General features: G+C 46.6%; 1 protein-coding gene across 3 annotated transcripts in view; it reads right to left on the reverse strand.

The window, feature by feature from the left end:
• ghrhrl (growth hormone releasing hormone receptor, like) overlaps positions 1–27,504 on the reverse strand; it is an 87,704-nt gene extending 60,200 nt beyond the window's left edge. The window contains exons 1-5 of one of the 3 annotated variants that reach the window (XM_063044568.1): positions 27,399–27,463; positions 21,218–21,634; positions 13,289–13,394; positions 8,836–8,943; positions 5,175–5,272 (exon numbers count right to left, since the gene is read on the reverse strand). In XM_063044568.1, coding sequence (XP_062900638.1) covers positions 5,175–5,272; positions 8,836–8,943; positions 13,289–13,391 — 309 coding nt within the window. In that variant the 5' untranslated portion in view covers positions 13,392–13,394; positions 21,218–21,634; positions 27,399–27,463. Of the gene's footprint in view, positions 1–5,174; positions 5,273–8,835; positions 8,944–13,288; positions 13,395–20,899; positions 21,181–21,217; positions 21,635–27,398 lie in introns of those variants that run through there. The other 2 variants (XM_063044567.1, XM_063044566.1) reach the window with 2 other exon arrangements.
• Between the last annotated feature and the right edge of the window lie 193 nt (positions 27,505–27,697).

The following is a 27,697-nucleotide window of genomic DNA, read 5'->3' on the forward strand; positions in this document are numbered from 1 at the left end:
TCAATGTTCGTACCATCAGGGTGGAAGATCACCCAGACGGAATATGAGGCGTTGCTTCTCCAACCTGAGAGTGCCTAATCGTCATTTAACATTAAAAGTGCAAACAATGTAGAGAAAGTCGTTCAGACAGAAATGTGTATTGATAGTGCTTTGATGTCAGGTCTTGTTATTCTAGCGGCCAGATTAATGGTGCCCTCTCTCCATGTACAGGTGCCCAGCTGAAAGCAATCAATACTAACACTCACATTTGCTTTTCAGAGGTTGTGCGCGCACACTGGAACCTAGGAATTGCCAAACAAGGAGAGGCCAAGGTTCATTGTATTTGATTTGTGTGTTCTGATAATGACATGGTAAAAACTAATGATCTTATTGCCCACTGTCAGTGCAATACAGAAGAGAAACCAGCACGTAGCAAAAGGCAAGGTTGTGATATGATAAATTTAGCACAGAGATCTGTAAAGCAACACACACAAAGTGCTGGAGGAACTCAGTGGGTCAGACAGCATCTGTGGAGGGAAATAAACATTCGACCTTTGGAAAGGAAGGGGGAAGAAGCCAGAATAAAAAGGCAACAAGACAATTAGACATAAAAGCAGAATTAGGCTATTTGGCCCATTGAGTCTGCTCTGCCATTCCAACATTTCTGATTTCTTCTCACTGGAGGGAGGGAAAGGAGTACGAGCTGGCAGGGGATAGGTGCTAAGCAAGAGAAAATCTGCAGAAGCTGGGAATCCGAGCAACACGCACAAAATGCTGGAGGAACTCAGCAGGCCGGACAGCATCTACGGAAAAATTACAGACGACACTCTTGGGGGGGGGGGGTCTCGGCCTGAAATGTCGACTGTACTTTTTCACCACAGATGCTGCCTGGCTGCTGAGTTACTCCAGCATTCGGCGTGCGTCGCATAGGTGGTAGGTGAGGCGAGGTGAGGGGGAAGGCGGGTGGTTGGGTGAAGGCGGAATAAGATGAGAAGCTGGGAGGTGATTGGTGGAAGGGGCAAAGGGCTGAAGGAGAAGGAAGCTGATTGGAAAGGAGAGTGGGGAAAGGGAAGGAGGGGCACCAGAAAGAGGCGATGGACAGCTGAGGGGAAGAGAAGGGATGAAATATGTAAAGCAATTCCAGTCATTGAACAGCACAGTACAGGAACAGGCCTTCTGGCCCACAATGCTGATGCCAAATTAAACCCATAGCTTTCTTCTCCCTGCACATTATCCTCTATTCCATGTATATTCATGCCTAAATGTTCATGAAGGCCACCATCATTTATATATATCAAAATAAACTTTATTTGTAATAAAAAATATTTACAAGAATAAATGGTGCAATGCCTTTTCCATTTTTACATTCATTACATATTGTTCTATCGCATTTCTGAAAGTAATAGGACTGTTGCCACTCATATGGGTCCCAGGGGTAGTACACGACTACAATAATTTGAGGGGCTTCCTCACCCAACCCAGCCCCTCCCTGTCTAGTAGCAGATGAACCCTCCACTTCAGTTCTCTCCCATCGAGCTCCTGTGGTGACTGCACCGAGTTTCAGCGTGTTCCTCAGCATAGACTCAGCACTCGGTGTGTGTTGTTCAATAGGGATAACTGCAAGACTTGTCTCCTGCAAAGGACCGGGCAGGAGAAATCGTTGTGGACATGATTCACCCTGCACTATCCAAACAGCCTTTTCCAAAATCTCCCTTCTGGAAAGTGCAGGGGGTCTATTAAAACAAAAACTTCACTTCATCTTAAAAGTTTCTTCCCCCGATGGTTAATCTTATCAACCATTCAAAGTTCAAAGTAAATTCATTATCAAAATACATACTACCCTGGGGTTCATTTTATTGTGGGCATTCACAGTAGATGCAAAGAATCTCAATAGAACCGATGAAAAACTACACACAAAGTCTAACCAGCAATGCCCCCCGCCCCAGCTCTCCTGGTACTTACGTCTTTATACAAATTTTAAATTCCATATCCATCCCTTAAGTGCTCACTTTACTTTTTATATAATGCAAAGTTCAAAGTAAATTTATTCGGAAGCATGTATATATCACCATATATTACCCAGAGATTCATTTTCTTATAGACGTTCATAGAAATACAATAAAATCAATGAAAAACTACACACAAACAAACAAAACCTAGTTAACCCCTCCCACACCCTCCTCTATCTATTACCCCGCCACTGCAGTAAACTCAAAAACACTTTAAACGATTTTTATAACTGTTTACATTGTAAATGCATGCTAGTATTTATGTCTTTATGCATTTTTAAAATTCCATATCTGTACCTCTATTTCTATGTAATTAAAAGTTCAAAGTATATTTATTAGCAAAGTCCGTATATGCCACAATATACTACCCTGAGATTCATTTATTTGAGGGCATTCACAGTAGAATAGAACAAAGAAATGCAAAAAAAGCCACACAAAATCTGACAAATAACCGATGTGCGAAAGAAGACAAACTGCAAACAGAAAAGAATCATAAATAAATAGTAAACAAACTAATAATACTGATAGCATTGTAATTATAATTGTTGGATGTTGTGTTTTGTTGCAAGTTGTGCTAACACTTCACAGCAAATTCCTAATGCGTGTAAAAATTTATGGGGGAGCAAAGGTGATCCTTAATCCTTGACAAAGCCGATGACAGACCAGGATGTTACTAAAAGGAGCAACACCTAAACAAGAAACAACGGTACCATGAATACAAGAGATTCTGCAAATGCTGGAAATCCAGAGCAACCACACACAAAATGGTAGAGGAACTCAGCAGGCCAGGCAGCATCTATGGAGGGGAATAAATAGTCGACGTTTCGGACTGAGAACCTTCATCAGGACTGGAAAGGAAGAGGGAAGACACCAGAATAAAAGAGTGAGGGGAAGGAGGACTAGCTAGAAAGTGATACATGAAACCAGATGGGTGGGAAAGGTAAAGAGCTAAAGAAAGGTCTCGGCCTGAAATGTCAGCTATACTTTTTTTCCATAGATGCTGCCTGGCCTGCTGAGTTCCTCCAGTATCTTGTGTGTGTTGCTTGGATTTCCAGCATCTGTAGATTTTCCCTTGTTTGTGGCTGAAGAAGGAATCTGATAGGAGAAGGGAGTGGGACCATGGGGGAAAGGAAAGAAGAGGGGGTCATCAGGGGTAGGTGATAGGCAGGTGAGGAGAGGATGTGAGAGTCCAGAGTGGGAAATAGACGAAGAGGGAAAAGGGAGGGAAAAATTGGAAAGAGAAATCGATGTTCATGTCATGAGGTTGGAGACTACCTAGACAGAATATGAGGTGTTGCTCCTCCACTCTGAGAGGGGACTCTGGTAGAAAGGGAGGCTATGGCCCAACATGTTGGAACAGGAATGAAAATGGTTGATCATCAGGAAATGGCAGAAGTGTAACCAGGACATGATAAAAAAGGCCAAAGTCAGCATGGTTTCCTTAATAGTCATAGTCATACTTTATTGATCCCGGGGGAAATTGGTTTTCGTACAGTTGCACCATAAATAATTAAGTAGTAATAAAACCATAAATAGTTAAATAGTGATCTGTAAATTATGCCAGGAAATAAGTCCAGGACCAGCCTATTGGCTCAGGGTGTCTGACCCTCCAAGGGAGGAGTTGTAAAGTTTGATGGCCACAGGCAGGAATGACTTCCTATGACGCTCTGTGTTGCATCTCAGTGGAATAAGTCTCTGGCTGAATGTACTCCTGTGCCCAACCAGTACATTATGTAGTGGATTTCTTCTTAAGGAGAAATTTTGCCTGGCAAATGAGTTGGAATTCTTTCAGGAAATAACAGGCGGGATAGACAAAACAGAATCAGTGGATGCTGTTTACCTGGACTTTCAGAAGGCCTTTGACAAGTTGCCGTACAATACACTGCTTAACAAGTTAAGAGCCCATGGTATTACAGGAAAGATACTAGCATGGATAGAAGATTGGCTGACTGGCAGGAGGCAAAGAGAAGGAATAAGGAGGGCCTATCCTAGTTGGCTGCCAGTGACTAGTGGTGTTCCACAGGGGTCTGTATCGGGACAGCTCCTTTTCACGTTATTTATCAATGATTTGGAATTGATGGCTTTATGGCCTAGTTTACAAATGATACAAAGATAGGCAGAGGGGCAGGTAGTGTTGAGGAAGCAGAGAGTCTGCAGAAAGACATGGACAGATTGGGAGAATGGGCAATGAAGGGGAAGGTGGAATATAGTGACAGGCAGTTCATGGTCCTGCACTTTGGTAGAATGAATAAAGGCATAAAATATTTTTGTAAATGGGGAGAGAATTTAAAAAATCTGAGATGCAAGGGGACTTGAGAGACTTCGTGCACGGTTTCCTAAAGGTTAACTTGCAGTCTGAGTCTGTGGTGAGGAAGACAAATGTGATGTTAGCATTCATTTTGAGAGGGGTAGAATATAGAAGCAACAATGTCATGCTGAGGCTGTGTCAGGCAGTAGTCAGACCACACTTGGAGTATTGTGAGCAGTTTTGGGCCCCTTATCTAAGTAAAGATGTGCTAGCAGAGGAGGGTTCAGGACAATGATTCAGGGAATGAAAGGGTTAACATATGAGGAGCACTTGATGGCTCTGGGCCTATACTCGCTGGAGTTAAGAAGAATGGGGGGGGGGTGGAACCTCATTTGAAACCTATCGCATATTGAAAGGCCAAGATAGAGTGGATGCGGAGAGGATGTTTCCTGCAGTGGGTGAGTCTAGTACCAGAGGGCACAGCCTCAGGATAGAGGGACGTCCATTTTGAACGGAGATGAGAATGAATTTCTTTTGCCAGGGTGTGGTAAATCTGTTGAATTTATTGCCATAGGTGGACATGGAGGCAAAGTCATTGAGTTCGTTTTTAAAGAGGAGGTTGATAGGTTCTTGGTTAGTCAGGGCATCAAAGGTTACAGAGAGAAGGCAGGAGAGGGATAATACATCAGCCATGATGGAATGCCAGCACAGGCAATGAGCCAAGTGGCCTATTCCTGCTTCTATGTCTTATGGACACAGATCCTTGGAAATGAAGGTGGGGAGTCTGCTGACATATCCCGGCTGGGTATATGAATAGAGCAACAAGTGAAGGAAAGAGACTAGCCTTACAGACACTCTACCACCTCACAAAGTGTCTTTCACTCACAGCCCTCTTCCAAGTGATCCCAGAGTGGAAGGCAAATCTCCCCATCACTCACCTCTCCATTTTGTGTTGTCTCATTCGTCATACAAAAAATTATGCCTGGTGGCAGTGCGCTTGACCATCCTTCACTGGTACAATTTCTATTGAGCACCCCTGCCAAACAGACCAAGAAACCAGTCATTCAGAGGGCCCATCCATCAGGGAACCACTTTGAAAACCTCCAGAATCCTTTCTTGACCTTGGCATTCCTACACTCAATGATTCAGGAATAATTTTCTTTATTTCCTATTTTTGCACTACTTCCAACTTTCCACCATTTAGGTACTTTTATAACTCACAGTAATTTTTCATCCTCAAGACGCATCGCCTCTGGAGGACATCGTCTATCGCTAAGGACGCTCACAATCCAGGACATGCCCTCGTTTTGTTACTATTGATACAGAGGAGGTACACTCAATGATTCAGAAACAGCTTCTTTCCCTCCATCATCAAAGTTCAAAGTTTAAATTAAACTTATTATCAAAGTAAAGTATGTACAGAGTGACCACTTTCTTAGTTACTTCCTGTACTTAATCGTGGTACTGTGTGTACACTTGTGGTCTTCTGCTGCCGTAGACCATGCACCTCAAGGTTCAATGTGTTGTGCATTCAGAGATGCTCTTCTGCACACTACTGTTGTAATGTGTGGTTACTTGAGTTACTGTCACTTTCCTGTCAGTTTGAACCAGTCTGGCCATTCTCCTCTGACCTCTCTCATTAATAATGCATTTTCCCCATTGAACTGACACTCACTGGATGCTTTTTTTGTTCCTCGCACCATTCTCTGTAAACTCTAGAGACAGTTGTGTGTGATAATCCCAGGAGATCAGCAGTTTCTGAGATACTCAAACTACCCTGTCTGGCACCAACAATCATTCCACAGTCAATGACTCCTAGGTCACATTTCTTCCCCATTCTGATGTTTGGGCTGAACAACAACCGAACCTCTTGACCATGTCTGCATGCTTTTATGCACTGAGTTGCTGCCACATGATTGGCTGATCAGATATTTGCATTAACAAGCAGCTGTACATGTGCACCTAATAAAGTGGCTACTGAGTGCACGTGTCTCCATATCAACTCAGAGATACATTACCTGCAGGTATTCACAGTAGAACAAAGACATACAATGGAATCAATGAAAAACTACACACAAAGACTGACAATCAATATGCAAAGGAAGACAGACTGTGCAAATACAAAATAGTAATATTAATAATAGCTTTAGAAGAACTTACTTAATAGATACAGCCATTCCAAACACTCATAACTTACACAAATCGATAAGTGAGAAACACCAGAAATACGCTGAATTATGAGAGGAAATTGGAAGACTTTGGAACATGAACTGGTTCCCAATAGTAATACCTACAACTGGTGTCATCCCAAAGCCACTACACTATAGCATTGAACAATTAGGGCTACACAACTATCTACGTAAACCTCCCAAAAGCCACAATACTAAACACCAGTGGAACAAACTGAAGTTTCCTAACAATTGAAAAATAAGTGTGTCTGGCTATACCTGCACCTCAGATTTCACCAGCTAGAGCTGAGAAAATATAACGATATAACAATAATGGTAAGTCAATAAGTAAATAAAGAATACTGAGAACATGAGTTGTCGGGTCCTTGAAAGTGAGTCCATAGGTTGTGGAATCAGTTCAGAGTTGGGGTGAGTGAAGTTATCCACACTGGTTCCGGAGCCCGATGATTGAGGGGTAATAACTGCTCCTGAACCTGGTGGTGTGGGACCTAAGGCTCCTGTACCTCCTTCCTGATGGCAGCAGCAAGAGAGAGATTTCTGAACAGTCTATGAACCCATGAACACTATCACCTTTGCACTATTTATTTATTTTTACAACATGGCATTTTTATGCCTCATTTCATACCAGTGATAATAAGCCTGATTCTGAACACCAGACAGTTATTTAAAACATAGAACATAGAAAACCTACAGCACAATACAGGCCCTTCGGCCCACAAAGTTGTGCTGAACATGTCCCTACCTTAGAAATTACTAGGCTTGCCAATAGCCCTCTATTTTTCTAAGCTCCATGTATTTTCATTGATCCCTAAAAGTCTCTTAAAAGACCCTATGGTATCTGCCTCTACCATTGTTGCCGGCAGCACATTTCATGCACTCACCACTCTGAGTAGAAAACTTACCCCTGACATCTCCTCTGTACCTACTCCCCAGCACCTTAAACCTGTGTCCTCTTGTGGCAACCATTTCTGCCCTGGGAAAAAGCCTCTGACTATCCACACGATCAATGCCTTTCATCATCTTATACACCTCTATCAGGTCACCTCTCATCCTCTGTCGCTCCAAGGAGAAAAGGCCAAGTTCACTCAACCTATTCTCATAACGCATGCTCCCCAATCCAGGCAACATCCTTGTAAATCTCCTCTGCACCCTTTCTATGGCTTCCACATCCTTCCTGCAGTGAGTCGACCAGAACTGAGCACATTACTCCAAGTGGGGTCTGACCAGGGTCCTACATAGCTGCAACATTACGTCTCGGCTCCTAAATTCAATTCCACAATTGATGAAGTCCAATACACCGTACGCCTTCTTAACCACAGAGTCAACCTGCGCAGCTGCTTTGAGCATCCTATGGACTCAGATCCCAAGATCCCTCTGATCCTCCACATTGCCAAGAGTCTTACCATTAATACTATATTCTGCCATCATATTTGACCTATCAAAATTAACCACTTCACACTTATCTGGGTTGAACTCCATCTGCCACTTCTCAGCCCAGTTTTGCATCCTATCAATGTCCCACTGTAACCTCTGACAGCCCTCCACACTCTCCACAACACCCCCAACCTTTGTGTCATCAGCAAACTTACTAGCCCATCCCTCCACTTCCTCATCCAGCTCATTTATAAAAATCACGAAGAGTAAGAGTAAGGGTCCCAGAACAGATCCCTGAGGCACACCACTGTTCACCGCCCTCCATGCAGAATATGACCCGTCTACAACCACTCTCTGCCTTCTGTGAGCAAGCCAGTTCTAGATCCACAAAGCAATGTCCCCTTGGATCCTATGCCTCCTCATTTTCTCAATAAGCCTTACATGGGGTACCTTATCAAATGCCTTGCTGAAATCAATATACACTACATCTACTGCTCTTCCCTCACCAATGTGTTATTACAACCTATCAGCTGCGTTGGACTGGTCACGTCACAAGAATGAGTGGAGATCATTTACCCAAACCTGTTTTCTCTGGCGAGCTACACCAAGGAAAGAGGAAGCATAGTTGTCAGAAGCTGCCCTACAAAGACGTGCTCAAGTGCCATATGAAGAACACAGACATGAATGTCAACACCTGGAAGAAAGATGCTTTGGACAGAAGAAGTTGGCAGTGTATTGTCAAGAAGTCAATCCCAGCTATCGAGGAGAAAAGGCAGAAGAAATATGAAGCAGGTAATGAACGCAGACATTCAGTGCTAGACCAGTCAAATCACAAATGCAACTGATGTGGGAGAAAGTGCCGATCCAATGCTGGTCTTGTGGCCCATAAACGTGCCTGCAGAGACTAAACTCTCAGCACAGTCAACATCGAAATCGACGGACAGCCGAAGAGAAGAAGGGTTAGTCACATTAGTCACATTTCTGATTAATCCAAAGCTTCTGACAAGTAAGTGCTTTGCAGACGTACAGTTCTTACCTAGAACAGGACTGAACTGCAGGAAGACTTTTGGGCAGGACACGCTGACAGTCTCTCCATGCTCGGCACTGGGCCAGCACAGCCCATATTCCCAGACCATCCGGCATCCTGTAAACAATGGCAGAGAGAGGGCTGAGGGAATGAACCAATCTCAAAGTTCAAAGTAAACTTATCATCAAAGTACATTCTGTGTATGTCACCATATACAACCCTGAGATTCAACTTGTGTGGGCATACTCACTAAATCTATAGAATAATAACCACAACAGAATCAATGAAAGACCGAAAAACAATCTACAGTGTTTATCATGTACATCTGGTACTCAACACAAAGACCACCTCAACAACACTACCTCAGATTACATTGATGGCTTTCTCCCTCAACTTGTACTAGTGTCATTATGTTATAGAGACATCACAGGACAGAATCAGGCCCTTCGGCCCATCTAGTCCATGCTAACCAGATGGTTATTGATTTATACTTATTGTGGCTTTTTTTAAATCACTGCATCGGATCCGGAGTAGCAATCATCTCACTCTCGTGTAACTTGGCTATGGATGGTCCCAAGCCCGGCTGTTAAAGGAGGAGGTTAGGCATGGGGCAGCCATAAAAAGCCAGAGCTACTGAAACACCACCAACAGCTCCAGAGGCCACATCTCAGGGAGAGGAAGGATCTTTGAGGATGAGCTCCACCTGGGGACAACTTGAAAGACTGGCCCGGGTCAGAGGATTCTGGTGAGCTGCTGTCAGCAATCTTTGCCCCAGTAGGGGTGATGGGCTGAGTAGTGTTTATTATTTATTTATGGAGATACAGCTCAGAATAGGCCCTACAAGACCAAGCCTAATCTAACTCAAGCCAAATCACAGGACAATTTACAATGGCTGATTAACCTACTAAAGGAGGGGAGGAGAAAATGGTGGCGCGACGCAACGCGCACGGCCGCTCCAAAACGATATCAGTATTTGTTAAGTAGGATGCCGTGCAGAATCCTGATTTGATGGAGACAGGCGTGAGAGGCACGGAGGAACATCTGGAGAAACTTCTGAAATGCCTGTTTCACTGCCGCTGCTACTGTGCGATCGAGAATCTCCGGAGGGGAAGGACCCAAATCCTCGACTTTGCCTATTGCCTGTTGCCGGGACGGGGTTGAAGCGCTCGGCAGGGATGGTGCTCGGTGCTCGGTGTCGGAGGGCTGGTTGGAGGCTCGGAGTTTTCAGACGGGCTCAAGAGTCGGACTGCGGTCGGGTACTTCCAGGGTGCTGCATCGGCAAGTTTGTGGCGCTGGTGGTTCATGGCAGGGAGAGTTTCTCCCTTCTACCGTCTGCGTGAGATGATGGGACTTTTTTTTTAACCATGCCCATGGTCTGTTCTTCATCAAATTACGGTATTGCTTTGCACTGTTGTAACTATATGTTATAATTATGTGGTTTTTCTCAGTTTTTTTTAGTCTTAGTTTGTCTTGTGTTTCAGTGGTACCATTCTGGAGGAACATTGTATCGTTTCTTAATGCATGTATTACTAAATGACAATAAAAGAGGACTGCGTGTCCTCATAATCTAATCTAATCTAATCTAATCTAACCAGTACATCTTTGGACTGAAGGAGGAAACCAGAGCACCTGGAGGAAACCCACATGGTCAAGAGGAGGACATACAAACTCCTTACAGACAGCGGCAGGAATTGAACCGGGTTACTGGTACTGTAAAGCGTTGTGCTCACCACTACACTACCGTGCCACTGGTTCTATCATCCGATCTACATGTGACAAATAAACCGAATCTTTAAAACTTTTTTTGTTTCTTTTTTCCATTCTTTGACCTGCACTCAATGGACAGGTTTGTTAGAGCTGTTGGGGGGTGGGTTTAAACTAATTTGGCATGAGGGTGGGGACCGGAGTGAAGGGATTCATGATTGGACGGATGGTGAAAAAGCAAAGGTGGAGTGCGGTCAGACTGTCAGGAAGGGCAGGCAGATGACAGGACATAATGGCAGCAAGCAGGATGAATATCAGTGCATTAGGGGTGCAGAATCAAACAGGGTGGCAAATACAGCACTCAAAGTGTTATCTCTCAGTGCATGGAGTACAAGAAAAAAGGTGGATGATCTTGTTGCTCCATTACAGATTGTCAGGTATGATGCTGCGGCCATCACTGAATCGTGGCTGAAGGATGGTTGTAGTTGGGAGCTGAATGGCCAAGGTTACACGTTGTATCAGAGGGATAGGAAGGTAGGCAGAGGAGATGGCATGGCTTGGCATCAAATCAGTAGAAAGATGTAGCATAGGATTGGAAGATGGTGAATCTTTGTGGGTTGAAGCCCAGGGAACAGATGGTGGATAGTTGTATGAGCAGCCAGTGCACATCACAAATCCTGGTTATGCGACCACTGACGTCAGGCAGACAGTCTCTGATGAGAACAGATAATGGCTGGGGTCACCCGTCTTGTAAAGACACTGCCCAGAAGAAGGCAATGGCAAATCACTTCTGTAGGAAGATGGTGTTGGAAAGAGCATAATCACCCATGTCATACATAACGAACGAACCTACCGGTCCTGCATCAGATTCAGAGCAACAATCATTTCATTCTCCTTTACATTTGTGTACTGACAATAAACTATCTTAAATCATTTGTCTAGTCCTGACTATCTGTACACAGACCAAATGTGTCTATACCTCTGCCTTCCAGGTACCTATCCAATCTCCTCTAATGTTTATTTTGACATATCAGTTGTACATAATTTATACAAAGGTGTGTTTGTAATGTCAAGGTCAAAGTCAAGTTTATTGTCATCTGCACAAGTCCCTGTGTACACAGGGGCAATGGAAAGCTTGCAGCAGTATCACAAACACGGAGCATCAGATAAGCAGCAATTACAAGAAAAACACAAATTAAATTTAAATTAAACACATATTTTACAGGTAATGAGCTGCTGTTGCAAAAAGCTACTTCTCATAAGAGGCATGGATCGAGGGGACGGCCCGGACACTTTTGCCAGGGTGGTAATGGCTAACGTGAGATGGCGTAATCTTAAAGCGATTGGAGGAAAGTTTGCGGCGACACAGCAGTGTCACGGCTAGTGTAACACTATTACAGCATCAGCAACCCAGGCCCAATTCCAGTCGTTGTCTGTAAGGAGTTTGCACGTACTCCCCGTGACTGAGTGGACTTTACTCCGGGTGCTTCACATTCCTCCCACATTCCAAAGACGTAGGGGTTAGTAGGTTACTTGGTCTCACTTGCTGCTTGGCCACTGGCATTTAGGGCAGCAATGAAGGTCCTCCCTCTCTGTCTGTATAGAACTGCTGTTTCCATAACAATTTTGTTTGACCAGTCAGGGCTGTTAGCCCTGAGCGTGGCCTCTACCCTACATGTTCGGCATGGGTGACCCTATCAGGAGCCAAAGCGAAAGGCCCTGACTTCAGCCAACACAGTTCTCCGGATCATTAAGGCACGCAAGCCTCCAAACCCTACGACAAGGTTGTGGTCCTCTTGGAGGAGGTTAATTGGTCATATGGGTGTAATCGGGCTCGTTGGGCTGGAAAGGGGCTGTTACTAAGCCGTATCTCTAAACAAGACCTCTGGAAAGAGTGGCAGACCCACGTGCCCAGTATTCAGGGGCCGTCTACTCTCAGTCAGATCCATTGCACAGATCACATATGTTGCACATGGGCCTCCCAAAACAGGCACTGAGCTGTATTAAGAGAGGAGATAACCAGTCAGCTTATTACTGTTACGTGTATCAGGGCACAGGGAGAAAAAAACATCTGTTTGCGTTTCATCCAGGCAGATTATTCCATACATGTGCTGACACTGGAGAGGGTTCAGATGAGGTGCACGAGAATGATTCTGGGACGGAAAGGGTTATCGTATGAGCAGCAATTGATGGCTCTGAGCCAGTACTCGCTGGAATTTATAAGAATAAAGGGGGATCTCACTGAAACCTATCGAACGTTGAAATGCCTAAATAGATTAGATGTGGAGGGGATGTTTCCTTTCGTGGGGGAGTCTAGGACCAGAGGGCACAGCCTCAAGATAGAGGGACGTCTATTTGGAATTCAGTAACACCAGTAGCTGTAGAGGCCAAGTCATTCGGTATATTTAAAGTGGAAGTTGATCGATTCTTGATTATTCAGCGTGTGAAAGGTTACGGGGAGAAGGTGGGAGACTGGGATTGAGAGAGATAATAAATCAGCCATGATGGAATGGTGGTCAGACTCGATGGGCTGGGTGGCTAATTCTACTCCTATGTCTTATGGTCTTATGTTCATAAGTACATCAAGGTAATACAAACAAAATAAAGCAGGATATAGTATAAATACCAGAGAATCCGCAGATACTGGAAATCCAGGCCAACACACACAAAATGTGGGAGGAACTCAGCAAGTCAGGCAGTTAATAAACAGTCGACATTTCAGGCCGAGACCCTTCAGCAGAATTCAGGAGCTGCCTACCTGAGACTGAGGTGTTTCTCATCGCTCTGATCTTCTGTAGGCATTCATCCCTCTCCCGCTTTATCTCCGACACCAGATCACAGTCCTGGTGCAGCTTCGCCATTACCTAAACAAGGTGAAGCGATTACATTCTGGAGATTCAAGATTCAGGAGAGTTTCTTGTTGCTCTTCAGTACAGGAGCATAAAGCAGAACTAAATGATTGTTACTCCGGATCCAACGCACACAAAAAATATAAATAGAAAAGCAAGCCTATAAAACACAATGTAACTGTTTCAGTGTGGCCGTAAACACCTAAGGTTAGCTTCTATACATAGAGTGACTGTACAGTACATGAAGTGACACTGGGTGCAGGAGTACCTGAACATAGAGTGACTGGCAGGAAATGGTGAAGTGACTCCTGGTAAGAAGAACTCTCCTAGCAGCAGGTCACAGGAAAACCCAGCAGGACGGTGACTGGTCGGTGTGGGTATGAGGTGTGGGGTGTAAGCAACAAGAGGCAGTACTGGGGGGGAGGGAATGAAGGATCCTGAGGGGCTGGGAATCTTGAACAGTGCACAGAAAGTGCTGAAGGAACTCAGCAGGTTAGAAGTGAATGGACACTTGGCGATTTGGCCTGAGACCCTACATCTGGACTGGGAAGGAAGAGGTCAGAAGCATGAATAAAGAGGTTGGGGGGCGGGAGTTGTACAAGCTGGCAGGTGATAGGTGAGACCAGGTGAGGGAGAAGGTGGGTGGGATGAAGTTAGAAGATGGGAGGTGATTGGAGGAAGAGGTAAAGAGGTAAAAAAGAAGGAATTTGACAGGAGAGGAGAAACAGGGAAGAAGGAGGAGACGAGCAGGCGAGATGAAGAGAAAGTGTAAGAGGGAAGCCAGAATGGAGAAAGAGAGGAGCAGGGAAGGATGGGGTCAGAAATCAGAATAAGAAGGGGGATAAAGAGGAAGGAGTACAAGCTGACAGGTGTTAACTGTGGGAAAGGAGGGATGGTGTAAGAATTTCGGGCTGAAACTCCTCACCCGAGGCTGCCTGGCCCACTGACTTCCTCCCGCATCACTGAAGCGATTCCACACAGCATACAGATTACTCGCTCGCTCTCCGCATGGTACGAGCCGGCGGACTGCCCGCGATTAAACCTGTCCGGGGTCACGGATATATTCCGGACAAAGCGACTCTGATGATGGGTATTCTAACACACGGAATTAACACACAACAAATTCTTTCAATAAAACAGCTCTTAGATTCTAATCTCCAGTTGTCATCAGTTCCACGTTCAAAACCCGCTACAGTCACCAGCACACAAAGACACAGAGTGGCACTCAACCTCTGTCTGTAGAAGTCCTACACTACCAATAATATCATCCCTCATAGAACATAGACCATTACAGCACAGTACAGACCCTTCGGCCCATGATGCTGTGCTGACCTTTTAACTTACTCCATGATCAATCTAACGTTTCGCTCCTACACAGCCCTCAACCTCCCAGTTTACATGTCTAAGAGTCTCTTAAATGTCCCTGTTATATCAACCTCTACCAATACCCATGGTAGAGTATTCCTGTTGCAACGAACGAGGCGAATCCAAATGCAGGACACAGGCACGGAGATTGAATTAGGATGCAGATGTGGGCGTGAGCGTCGAATGGCAAACAGGAGGGAGTGCAGGAAAGCAGGAGGCAGGCAGAACTTATCTTGACACAGAGCGTAGAAAGGAAAGTGGCAGGCAAAACTTTTCTTAGTATGGAGAGACAGAGTCACACAGGTAAACCTTGGTGCTGAAGTAAAACTTAGAAAACTTATCTTGACACGGAGAGACTGAGTTTCACAAGTAAATCTCGGTACTGAAGCAAAACTTAGAACACATAATCCTAAGCGGCCGGGAAATGTTGATTACCACACTGGCAAAACCAACGATCTGGCAACTAGTGGGCGCAAGGCCAAGGTTCTTATGCTGCAGGTCTTGATGAAAACCAGGTGCACCGCCATCAAAGGAACTTAGGAGAAAATAGGGAATTAGCGGTTGGAACCGTGGCACAATCAAAGGGAATTAGGAGAAAATGAGGAATTAACGGTCAGCACCGTGACATTTCCAGGTGTTTACCGCTCTCCTGTTAAAATAACTTACCTCTGATGTCCCTCCTAAACTTAAACAGATGCCCTCTGGTATTGGTTCTTGCCAACCTGGGTAAAAGGCACTGGTTGTCCACTCTACATAATCTTATACACTTCTATCAAGTTACTTCTCATTCTCCTTCATTCCAAAGAGAAAATTTTAGCTTGCTCAACATTTCCTCTTCAGAAGTGTTCACTAATCGAGGCAGCATCCTGATTTATGGGACAATATTGTCACACAGTGGTGGTGTAAATTTGCAATGCCAAAGGTGGTTGTCTCCAGCCAAAGATGGAGATACGTCTCTACCAAAGGAGGTTTAAGGCACTCCTTCCTTCTGCTAGACTGCAGATCACCCTTGGGCGAGGTATAGCACCCGCTGCTCAGGGTCACGTGAAGCCATGGGAGCAGGTGGTGGATGGTCATATGAGCAACTGGTGCAGATCACAAGTCCTGGCTAGGCAACCACTGGCACCAGGCAGACGATCTCTGAAGAGTATTGATAATGGCTGGGGTCGCCATCTTGCAAAGACACTGCCCAGAAAAAGGCAATGGCAAACCACTTATGTAGAAAATTAGCCAAGAACAACCATGGACAAAAAAGCACGTTCACCCACGTCAGACAACATAATGATGATGATGTCTGTAAAGAGTTTGTATGTAGTCCCTATGAATGCATGGGTTTCCTCCAGGTGCTTTGGTTTTCTCTCACATTCCAAAGATGTATCGGTCAGTAGGTCCATTTTCAATATATCCAATGACTTGGTCTCCACAGCCATCCATGGCAATGAATTCCACAGACTCACCACCCTCTGACTAAAGCAATTCCTCCTCATTTCTGTTCTAAAGGGACAACCTTGTATCCTGAGGCTATTCTCTCTGTGGTCCTAGACTCTCCATTGGAAACTACGTCCACTCTATCTAGAACTTTAAATATTCTGTAGGTTTCAATGAGATCATGTCAGTGCATTGAGGTTGTACAAGGTAAAACAGTAACAGAATGCAGAATAAAGTGTTACAGTTACAGAGAAAGTGCAGTGCAGACAGACAATAAGGTGCAAGGCCATAACAAGGAGACTGTCAAAAGTCCACCTTATCATACTGGGTGACTGTTCAATAGTCAGGGAGGCATTGGAGGAGTATGCAGTCTAACAATGAGTCACTTTTCATATGATCGTGTGACCCTGTTGAACATTGTTCAACCCAATTTTTCAACATCTCAACCCAAACAAGGCTGCAGGACCGGATGGTGTCAGTACCAGGGTGCTCAAAGCCTGTGCCCCTCAGCTATGAGGAGTACTTTGCCATGTATTCAACATGAGCCTGAGGCTCCGGAGGGTTCCTGTGCTGTGGAAGATGTCCTGCCTTGTCCCTGTGCTGAAGACGCCACGCCCCAGCGCCCTCAATGACGACAGACCGGTGGCGTTGACCTCCCACATCATGAAGACCCTGGAGAGACTTGTTCTGGAGCTGCTCTGGCCTATGGTCAGGCCACACTTAGATCCCCTCCAGTTCGCCTACCAGCCCCGACTAGGAGTTGAGGATGCCATCGTCTACCTGCTGAACCGTGTCTACGCCCACCTGGACAAACCAGCGAGCACTGTGAGGGTCATGTTTTTTGACTTCTCCAGTGCGTTCAACACCTTCCGCCCTGCTCTGCTGGGGGAGAAGCTGACAGCGATGCAGGTGGATACTTTCCTGGTGTCATGGATTCTTGATTACCTGACTGGCAGACCACAGTACATGTACTTGCAACACTGTGTGTCTGACAGAGTGATCAGCAGCACTGGGGCTCCACAGGGGACTGTCTTGTCTCCCTTTCTCTTCACCATTTACACCTCATACTTCAACTACTGCACAGAGTCTTGTCATCTTCAGAAGTTTTCTGATGACTCTGCCATAGTTGGATGCATCAGCAAGGGATATGAGGCTGAGTACAGGGCTATGGTAGGAAACTTTGTCACATGCTGTGAGCAGAATTATCTGCAGCTTAATGTGAAAAAGACTAAGGAGCTGGTGGTAGACCTGAGGAGAGCTAAGGTACCGGCGACCCCTGTTTCCATCCAGGGGGTCAGTGTGGACATGGTGGAGGATTACAAATACCTGGGGATACGAATTGACAATAAACTGGACTGGTCAAAGAACACTGAGGCTGTCTACAAGAAGGGTCAGAACCGTCTCTATTTCCTGAGGAGACTGAGGTCCTTTAACATCTGCCGGACGATGCTGAGGATGTTCTACGAGTCTGTGGTGGCCAGTGCTATCATGTTTGCTGTTGTGTGCTGGGGCAGCAGGCTGAGGGTGGCAGACACCAACAGAATCAACAAATTCATTCGTAAGGCCAGTGATGTTGTGGGGATGGAACTGGACTCTCTGACGGTGGTGTCTGAAAAGAGGATGCTGTCCAAGTTGCATGCCATCTTGGTCAATGTCTCCCATCCACTACATAATGTACTGGTTGGGCACAGGAGTACATTCAGCCAGAGACTTATTCCACCGAGATGCAACACAGAGCGTCATAGGAAGTCATTCCTGCCTGTGGCCATCAAACTTTACAACTCCTGCCTTGGAGGGTCAGACACCCTGAGCCAATAGGCTGGTCCTGGACTTATTTCCTGGTATAATTTACATATTTACATGTTACTATTTAACTATTTATGGTTTTATTACTATTTATTATTTATGGTGCAACTGTAACGAAAACCAATTTCCCCCAGGATCAATAAAGTATGACTATGACTATGACTATGATTGTTAATGTGGTGTGCTGCAAGTCCGATTTATTGATTTTTTGGCAGACAGCGAGGGAGCTGCGTAGCCCTGGTTATAGCTTGGACTAGGCCTCAAGCCACAGTGTTGCCTGCTTACAGCCACCCAGGAGAGAGGCATTGCAGTCGGTGTGCCTCACCAGAGTGCCAGGGGTGGTGTGGCGTACCATTCAAGTTGGAGTTAGTGCTGCCCCCCTTGTTCGCTCAGCAGAAGACAAGACATTTTGTATTCAACTGTAGACTGCTGCAACAGTAACAGACTCAGGGTCCTCCTCCTCCTCCGTCCCCTCCTCCTACACATCTCCTCCTCCTCCTCCTCCTCCGTCCCCATCTCCTACACATCTCCTCCTCCTCCTCCGTCCCCTCCTCCTACATATCTCCTCCTTCTCCTCCTCTGTCCCTTCCTCCTACACGTCTCCTCCTCCTCCGTCCCCTCCTCCTACACATCTCCTCCTCCTCCGTCCCCTTCTCCTACACATCTCCTCCTCCCACTCCATCCTCTCCTCCTACACATCTCCTCCCACTCCATCTCCTCCTCCTACACATCTCCTCCTCCTCTCACTCCATCCCCTCCTCCTACACATCTCCTCCTCCTCCATCCCCTCCCCTTACACATCTCCTCCTCCTCCTCCTCCTCCGTCCCCATCTCCTACATATCTCCTCCTTCTCTGTCCCCACCTCTTACACATCTCCTCCTCCTCCCACTCCGTCCCCTCCTCCTACACATCTCCTCCTCCTCCGTCCCCTTCTCCTACACATCTCCTCCTTCTCCCACTCCATCCCCTCCTCCTACACATCTCCTCCTCCTCTCACTCCATCCCCTCCTCCTACACATCTCCTCCTCCGTCCCCTCCCCCTACACATCTCCTCCTCCTCCGTCCCCTCCTCCTACACACCTCCTCCTCCTCCGTCCCCTTCTCCTACACATCTCCTCCTTCTCCCACTCCGTCCCCTCCTCCTACACATCTCCTCCTCCTCCGTCCCCTCCTCCTACACATCTCCTCCTTCTCTGTCCCCACCTCCTACACATCTCCTCCCCTTCTCCCCTTCTCCACCCACCCTTCCTCCCCTCCTACTACACACCTCCTCCTCCACCCCTCCCCTCCTCCTACACGTCTCCTCCTCCTTCTCCCACCCCTCCTCCCCTCCTACTACACACCTCCTCCTCTCCCTATTCCTCTCTTCCTGCAGGATGTTCCTATGTATGAAGTGGTGGGAGAGAAAAGGTTTTGGCTGTTGACTGTAAACACGGTAATAATAAACCAATACCAAATATAGACCAGTATTTGCATAATGCCTTTCAAATCTCACAACTTCCCCACATCACACACACAAATTGCTGGAGGAACTCAGCAGGCTAGGCAGCATCTATGAAAAAAGTACCATTGATGTTTCAGCCCGAAACCTTCAGCAGGACTGGAGAGAAAAAGCAAAGAGTAGATTTAAAAGGTGGGGGGAAAGGGCAAGAGAAACACAAGGCGACAGATGAAACCGGGAGGCGGAGGGATGAAGTAAAGAGCTGGGGGGGGTTGATTGTCATAGTCATAGTCATAGTCATACTTTATTGATCCCGGGGGAAACTGGTTTTCGTTACAGTTGCACCATAAATAATAAATAGTAATAAAACCATAAATAGTTAAATAGTAATATGTAAATTATGCCAGTAAATTATGAAATAAGTCCAGGACCAGCCTATTGGCTCAGAGTGTCTGACCCACCAAGGGAGGAGTTGTAAAATTTGATGGCCACAGGCAGGAATGACTTCCTAAGACGCTCTGTGTTGCATCTCGGTGGAATGAGTCTCTGGCTGAATGTACTCCTGTGCCCACCCAGTACATTATGTAGTGGATGGGAGACATTGTCCAAGATGGCATGCAACTTGGACAGCATCCTCTTTTCAGACACCACCGTCAGAGAGTCCAGTTCCATCCCCACAGCATCACTGGTCTTACGAATGAATTTGTTGATTCTGTTGGTGTCTGCTACCCTCAGCCTGCTGCCCCAGCACACAACAGCAAACATGATAGCACTGGCCACCACAGACTCATAGAACATCCTCAGCATCGTCCGGCAGATGTTAAAGGACCTCAGTCTCCTCAGGAAATAGAGATGGTTCTGACCCTTCTTGTAGACAACCTCAGTGTTCTTTGACCAGTCCAGTTTATTGTCAATTCGTATCCCCAGGTATTTGTAATCCTCCACCATGTCCACACTGACCCCCTGGATGGAAACAGGGGTCACCGGTACCTTAGCTCTCCTCAGGTCTACCACCAGCTCCTTAAACTTTTTCACATTAAGCTGCAGATAATTCTGCTCACACCATGTGACAAAGTTTCCTACCATAGCCCTGTACTCAGCCTCATCTCCCTTATATTGGTGTTGGTGAAAGAGACAGAAGGCCATGGAAGAAAGAAAAGTGGGGAGGAGCTCTAGAGGGAGGCGATGGGTGGGCAAGAAGATAACATGGGGGACAAGGAGACGGGAAATGGACAAGGAGTTGGGGGGGGGGCATTACCAGAACTTACAGAAATCAATGTTCATGCCATCAGGTTGGAGGATACCTAAATGGAATATAAGGTGTTGTTCCTCCAACCTAAGTGTGGCCCACCACAACAGCGGAAGAATGGGAATGGGAAGTGGAAATAAAATAGCTGGCCACTGGGAGATCCCGCTTGTTCTGGCAGACAGAGCATAGATGCTCATTGAAGCAGACTCCCAATCTACATTGGGTCTCACCATTGTACTTCCCAGATAGTCTGTGTTTGCCTTAGTGGCTTTCAGAATCTCAGGGCATCCACAAATAGACATCTCTTTGCATAGCACTTTCTGGAATCTCAGGAACTCTTCAGGTAGACCTGTACTTGCATAGCACCTTTCAGAATCTGAGGATATCTCATTGCATTTCGTACCCCTTCCAAAGTAGAGTCACGTTTTAGCAGAGGAATGGCAACCAGGCAGTGCAGAGTATGATCTCAAAGGAAGCAATGTCTTAATGGTCAGATCATTGATAATATTAGCCTCCAGACTATTATGGAGTCAGGCCCGTCTGCTCACCTCTAGTCAAATCCCATTTACCAACAATTAGTCTGTAGACTGCTACATTCACCTGGGGTGCAGGGAGAGACGGGCTTTACGGTCTCAACATTAACTTGGCGCTGCGGCATTTCTGTCACCAACAAAGCCATCGAGGATGTGCTCAAAGGGCAGTGCCTTGAAGTTCAAAATAAATTTATTATGAAAGTACATATACTTCGCCTCTCAAAGTCCAACCACACGTCCCCCGTCGCGAGAGATGGACCCGGGTAAGTCCCACTAACAGGGCTCTGGTGAAACTGTCTAGGCCAATCCCTTATACGGTGGATACAATGGATTGCAGAAACATTGATGAATTCCAACCATACTATTTGACTTCAGAGGACAATGGAGATGGGAGGTCATCGAAGGTCTATGCTCCATGAAGGATCTAAGGGCCTAAGTAAGTAAGCAAATAACATATCTGTCACCATATACAACCCTGAGATTCATTTCCTTGCAGACGTTCACAGTGAATACTAAGAGACACGACAGAATCAATGAAAGACTGCACACAAACAAAGACAGATGAATAACCAATGGAATGTGGCAGCCATCACTAACAACCTCAGTGTCTGGGAGATGCCACTTCTCATTACTACCATCACAGGAGACTGAAGACCTATGCTGAATGTCCTAGGAAACATAGCTTCTCCTCTACCACCAGATGTCTGGACAGTCCATGAACCCATGCTACATGACTCTATGACTTATGAACTCTACTCCCAACAGAACCTTCTGTGATTTGGAATCCACCCACCTACCACTAGAGAATAACTAGAGCTATCATAAAAATACTTTAGAAATTCATCCAGTCACTGCTCCCAGCTAGGAGGGCCTTGTCACCTGTCTCTCCTCTTTATAAGCATCATGTAAAACCCAACTCTCTCACTTATCCTATTCAGATGTTTTAGAGCATAAGACATAGGAGCAGAATTAGCTCTTTGGACCATTGAGTCTGAATGGCCATGGCTGATGTATTATCCCTCTCAACCCCATTCTCCTGCCTTCTCCCTGTAACCTTTGACACCTTAACTAATCAAGAACATATGAAGCTCCACTTCAAATATACCCAATGTCTTGACCTCCACATTCATCTGAGTCTATGAATTCCACAGGTTCACAACCCTCTGGCTAAAGAAATTCCCCCACATCTCTGTTCTAAAGGGACGTCCTTGCATTCTGAGACTCTGCCCTCTGGTTTGGCCCACACTTGTGTCCCGCGCTGAAGAGCTTTGGACGGAATGTTGTATTGTTGGAAATGCGTTCTCTGGAGCCTAAAATTCATTGGAAGGATGTCATTATCTCCAAAAGACAATGCCTCAGAAAGGTGGCATCCATCATTCAGGTCTCCCATTTCGCAGGTCATGACCTCAGCTCATTGCTACCATCAGGAAGGAGCTACAGGAGCCTGAAGACACACACTCAACATTTTAGGAACAGCTTCTTCCCCTTTGCCATCAGATTTCTGAGCGAACAATGAACCCATGATCACTACCTCACTATTTTCGCTCTCTTTTAGCACTAATTTAATTTAGTGTTTTAGATATTTCTTATTGCAATTAGTAGCTGTTTATCTGTTGAACTGTACTGCTTCCACAAAACAACAAATTTTATGTCATGCACGCAGTAGCCACTTTATTAGATACTCCAGTACACCTGCTCGTTAATGCAAATATCTAATGAGCCAATCATGTGGCAGCAACTCAATGCATAAAAGCTTGCTGACATGGTCAAGAGGTTCAGTTGTTGTTCAGACCAAACATCAAAATGGGGAGAATGTGATCTAAGTGGCTTTGACCGTGGCATGATTGTTGGTGCCAGACGGGGTGGTTTAAGTATTTCAGAAACTGCAGATCTCCTGGGATTTTCACTCACGACAGTCTCCAGAGTTTACAGAGAACGGCGTGAAAATCAAAAAACATCCAGTGAGCGGCAGATCTGCAGGCAAAAATGCCTTGCTAATGAGAGGTCAGAGGAGAATGTCCAGACTGGTTCAAGCTGACAGGAAGGTGACAATAACTCAAATAACCTCGCATTACAACAGTGGTGTGCAGAAGAGCATCTCTGAATGCACAAAATGTCAAACCCTGACGTGGATGGGCTACAGCAGTAGAAGACCACAAGCATACCTAATAAAGTGGCCACTGAGTGTATGTCAGTGATAGTAAACCTGATTCTGATTCTAATTAAGGTGAAAAGGTCTAATAAATGTGAAAAAAAATAGTTAAGGTGAAAAAACGTGCAGAAAAGATTCACAAGGATGTTGCCATGGCTTGAGGTACAGCAAGAGACTAGGTAGGGCTGAGACTGTTTTCCCTGGAGTTTTGGAGGGTGAGGGATGATCTTATGGAGGTTTATAACATCAGGAGAGGCATCAAAAGGATAATAGTCCCAATGACACGGTCAAAGCTACAGAGGATTGTAGCCTCAGCCAGTTCCATCATGGGCACTGACCTCGCAACATTGAGGACATCTTCAAAATGAGATGCCTCGAAAAGACAGCATCCATCATTAAGAAATCCCATCACCTACGGCATGAGCTCTTCTCATAGCAACCTTCAAAGAGAAGGTACGGGAGCCTAGAGACTGGACTTTGAGGTACGGGAGCCTGTGGACGCGGACTCTGGGGTACGGGAGACTGGGGGCACAGGTTCTGAGGTACAGGAGCCTGGGGACGCGGACTCTGAGGTACGGGAGCCTAGAGACTGGACTCTGAGGTACGGGAGCCTGGGGACGCGGACGCTGAGGTACGGGAGCCTGAGGAGGCGGACTCTGAGGTACGGGAGCCTGGGGACGCGGACTCTGAGGTACGGGAGCCTGAAGAGGCGAACTCTGAGGTACGGGAGTCTGGGGACGCGGACTCTGAGGTACGGGAGCCTGGGGACGCGGACTCTGAGGTACGGGAGCCTGGGGACGCGGACGCTGAGGTACGGGAGCCTGAGGAGGCGGACTCTGAGGTACGGGAGCCTGGGGACGCGGACTCTGAGGTACGGGAGCCTGAAGAGGCGAACTCTGAGGTACGGGAGTCTGGGGACGCGGACGCTGAGGTACGGGAGCCTGAAGAGGCGAACTCTGAGGTACGGGAGTCTGGGGACGCGGACTCTGAGGTACGGGAGCCTGGGGACGCGGACTCTGAGGTACGGGAGCCTGAGGAGGCGGACTCTGAGGTACGGGAGTCTGGGGACGCGGACTCTGAGGTACGGGAGTCTGGGGACGCGGACTCTGAGGTACGGGAGTCTGGGGACGCGGACGCTGAGGTACGGGAGCCTGAAGAGGCGAACTCTGAGGTACGGGAGTCTGGGGACGCGGACTCTGAGGTACGGGAGCCTGGGGACGCGGACTCTGAGGTACGGGAGCCTGAGGAGGCGGACTCTGAGGTACGGGAGTCTGGGGACGCGGACTCTGAGGTACGGGAGTCTGGGGACGCGGACTCTGAGGTACGGGAGTCTGAGGAGGCGGACTCTGAGGTACGGGAGTCTGGGGACGCGGACTCTGAGGTACGGGAGCCTGAGGAGGCGGACTCTGAGGTACGGGAGCCTGGGGACGCGGACTCTGAGGTACGGAAGCCGGGGGCCGCGGACGCTGAGGTACGGGAGCCTGAGGAGGCGGACTCTGAGGTACGGGAGCCTGGAGACTGGGCTCTGAGGTACGGGAGCCTGTCGACGCGGAGACTGAGGTACGAGAGCCTAGCGACTGGACTCTGGGGTATGCGAGCCTCGAGACGCAGATTCAGCATTTTAGAAACAGCTTCTTCCCCTTCACCATCAGATTTCCGAATGGTCCATGAACTCATGAACACACTTCACTACTTTAGAAAATAAATAAATAGAACAGTACAACACACGCAGGCCCTTCAGCCCTTAATGTTGTGCCGTCCCTTTAACCTACTCCAAGTCTTCCCTCCCACATAACCCTCCATTTTTCTATCATCTCTGTGCCTATCTAAGAGTCTCTTAAAAGTCCCTAATGTAGCTGCCCCTATCGGCTCATCCTACACACACCGCTCTCTCTGTAAAACAACCTTCCCCTGACATCCCACCCCTACACTTTCCACTAATCACCTGAAAGTTATGCCTCCTTGCCTTCGTCATTTCTGCCCCGAGACCATGAGCACATCGACTTGAAACACTGTCGCAGGAAAGCAGCGTCCATCATCGGGGACCCCCACCACCCAGGACATGCTCTCTTCTCGCTGCTGCCATCAAGAAGGAAGTCCAGGTGCCTCAGGACTCACACCACCAGTTTTAGGAACAATTACCACCCCTCAACTATCAGGCTGTTGAACCAGAGGGGATAAGTTCATTCAACTTCACTGACTCCGACACTGAACTGTTCCCACAACCTCTGGACTCACTTTCAGTGAGTCTTTATCTCATGTTCTCAATATTTATTGCTGATATTATTATTATTATTATTATTATTATTATTATTATTAGTTCTTTCTTTTTGTATTTGCACAGTCTGTTGTCTTTTGCACACTGGTTGAAGGCCCAAGTCGATGTGGTCTTGCATTGATTCTAGTATGGATTTATTGAGAATGCTTGCAAGAAAATCTCAGGGTTGTAAAATGGTAACATATATCAAACTTTGATAATAAATTTGCTTTGAACTTTGAAAAAGTCTTATCCACTTATTATCTTGTGGACCTCTATCTCTTGTTCTCTTTTTATTACTATTTATATTTTATATATTTCTATGGTAACTTATAGTTTTACATTGCGCTGTAAAAAAGGCATCCGTTAGTCTTGCGAGACCATGGATCTGCGCCTGCAAAGTCTTCATTCTCCAGGGCGCAGGCCGGGGCAAGGTTGTATGGAAGACCAGCAGTTGCCCATGCTGCAAGTCTCCCCTCTCCACGACATCAATGTTGTCCAAGGGAAGGGCATTAGGACCCATTCAGCTTGGCACCAGTGTCATCACAGAGCAATGTGTGATTAAGTGCCTTGCTCAAGGACACAACACGTTCCCTCGGCTGGGGCTCGAACTCACGACCTTCAGGTCGCTAGTCCAATGCCTTAACCACTTGGCCACGTGCCCACACTACATTGCACTGTACTGCTGCTACAAAACAACAAATTTCATGACATACTGTGATTTAAAAAAACCTGATTTTCATTCTAATTTCTTGTCTAATACTCGAAGGGAGAAGGAAAATTTGAAAGCAACCTGAGGGGGAAGTTACTCACACACAGAGGGTGATTGGATGGTATGAATAAGCTGCCAGAAGGCATGAGAACCATAGCATTGTTTAAAAACATCTACACAGATACATGGATGGGAAAGCTTTAGACTTGCAGGGGTTTCCATCCTGGCGTCCACTGACGCCTTGCTTAATGGTATTGGTCCATGGCATAAAAACAGTTTGAGAACCCCTAGTTTAGAAGGATATGGAGCAAACACGGGCAAACAAGACTAGCTCAGAAACGGATGGTGAAAGAAGAACAACTGAAACTACTTTAGAGAAAGATTGCATGTGGTCAGCATGGAAAGGTTGGGCCGAAGGGCCTGTTACCGTACTGCTTCACTGATTAAAATATCTTTTGACCAGGGCACAATTAATCTGCCGTGACACACACAAAGTGCTGGAGGAACCCAGCAGGTCAGCCAGCACCTACAGTATGGAAATGAATAAACAGTCGATGCTTTGGGCCAAGACCCTTCGTTAGGACTCAGGACATCGATCTGCCCCCACCCCCCACCCCCAACATCTCCACTCTGCCTGCCCATCTCCTTTGTTACACTTTCTGGGTTAACAACCAGCCCATTCAATCACTGCGCTGATCGCTGTCAAAACAGCACACTCTCTAGTGTGGTTTCCTCAGGTATGCACAGGAAGCCTCACACAAGCAAAGTACCTCAGATGAAGTCCTGAAACTAGAAATTTCTGCACTGCGGCATGTAATTTCACCCTTTTAGCGATTGACACTTCTGGGTCCCCAGTTGCCTGGGCTTCAAATGTTGACTGGAGGGTCAAACAGATGAAGAAATCCTGTGCCGATAACTTCCTCGGCAGTATAATTACTAAGATCTTTGCTGGCAGTGACTTCCTCACACAGTGTGACTCCCTAATCAACCTTCGAAGAGAGGGAGTGGGATGGATGGGGGTGGGGGGCACAGGTGTGGCAAAGGAGCCCTCCCCCCCATGCCCTGGGATACTCACGGTTGCTGCCAGGACGAGGGTGAGCCAAGTGGGACACCAGTTGTACATCTTCATGTCTGGCTGAGAGCTGAGCTGCCCCTGCCTACCCGAGGGCTGCACACTGGTGCGGCCGGTCCCGCCCCTGCGCTGCCACTCCCTCCGCCCCTCGCCCCTACCCTCCCTGCAACCCAGCAGTGTGAGAATCTAAAGAGCTGGTGTTGTAATCGCAGACTCAGCAGGTGATAAAAGGGAACAATAAAAGGTACTCAAACCAACAGACTATGGCCTTAACCTTTGCCCACTGGTGTGCTTTCCATTAA

This window comes from Mobula hypostoma, chromosome 3 (genome assembly GCF_963921235.1).
Source record: "Mobula hypostoma chromosome 3, sMobHyp1.1, whole genome shotgun sequence".
Classification (NCBI taxonomy): Eukaryota; Metazoa; Chordata; class Chondrichthyes; order Myliobatiformes; family Myliobatidae; genus Mobula; species Mobula hypostoma.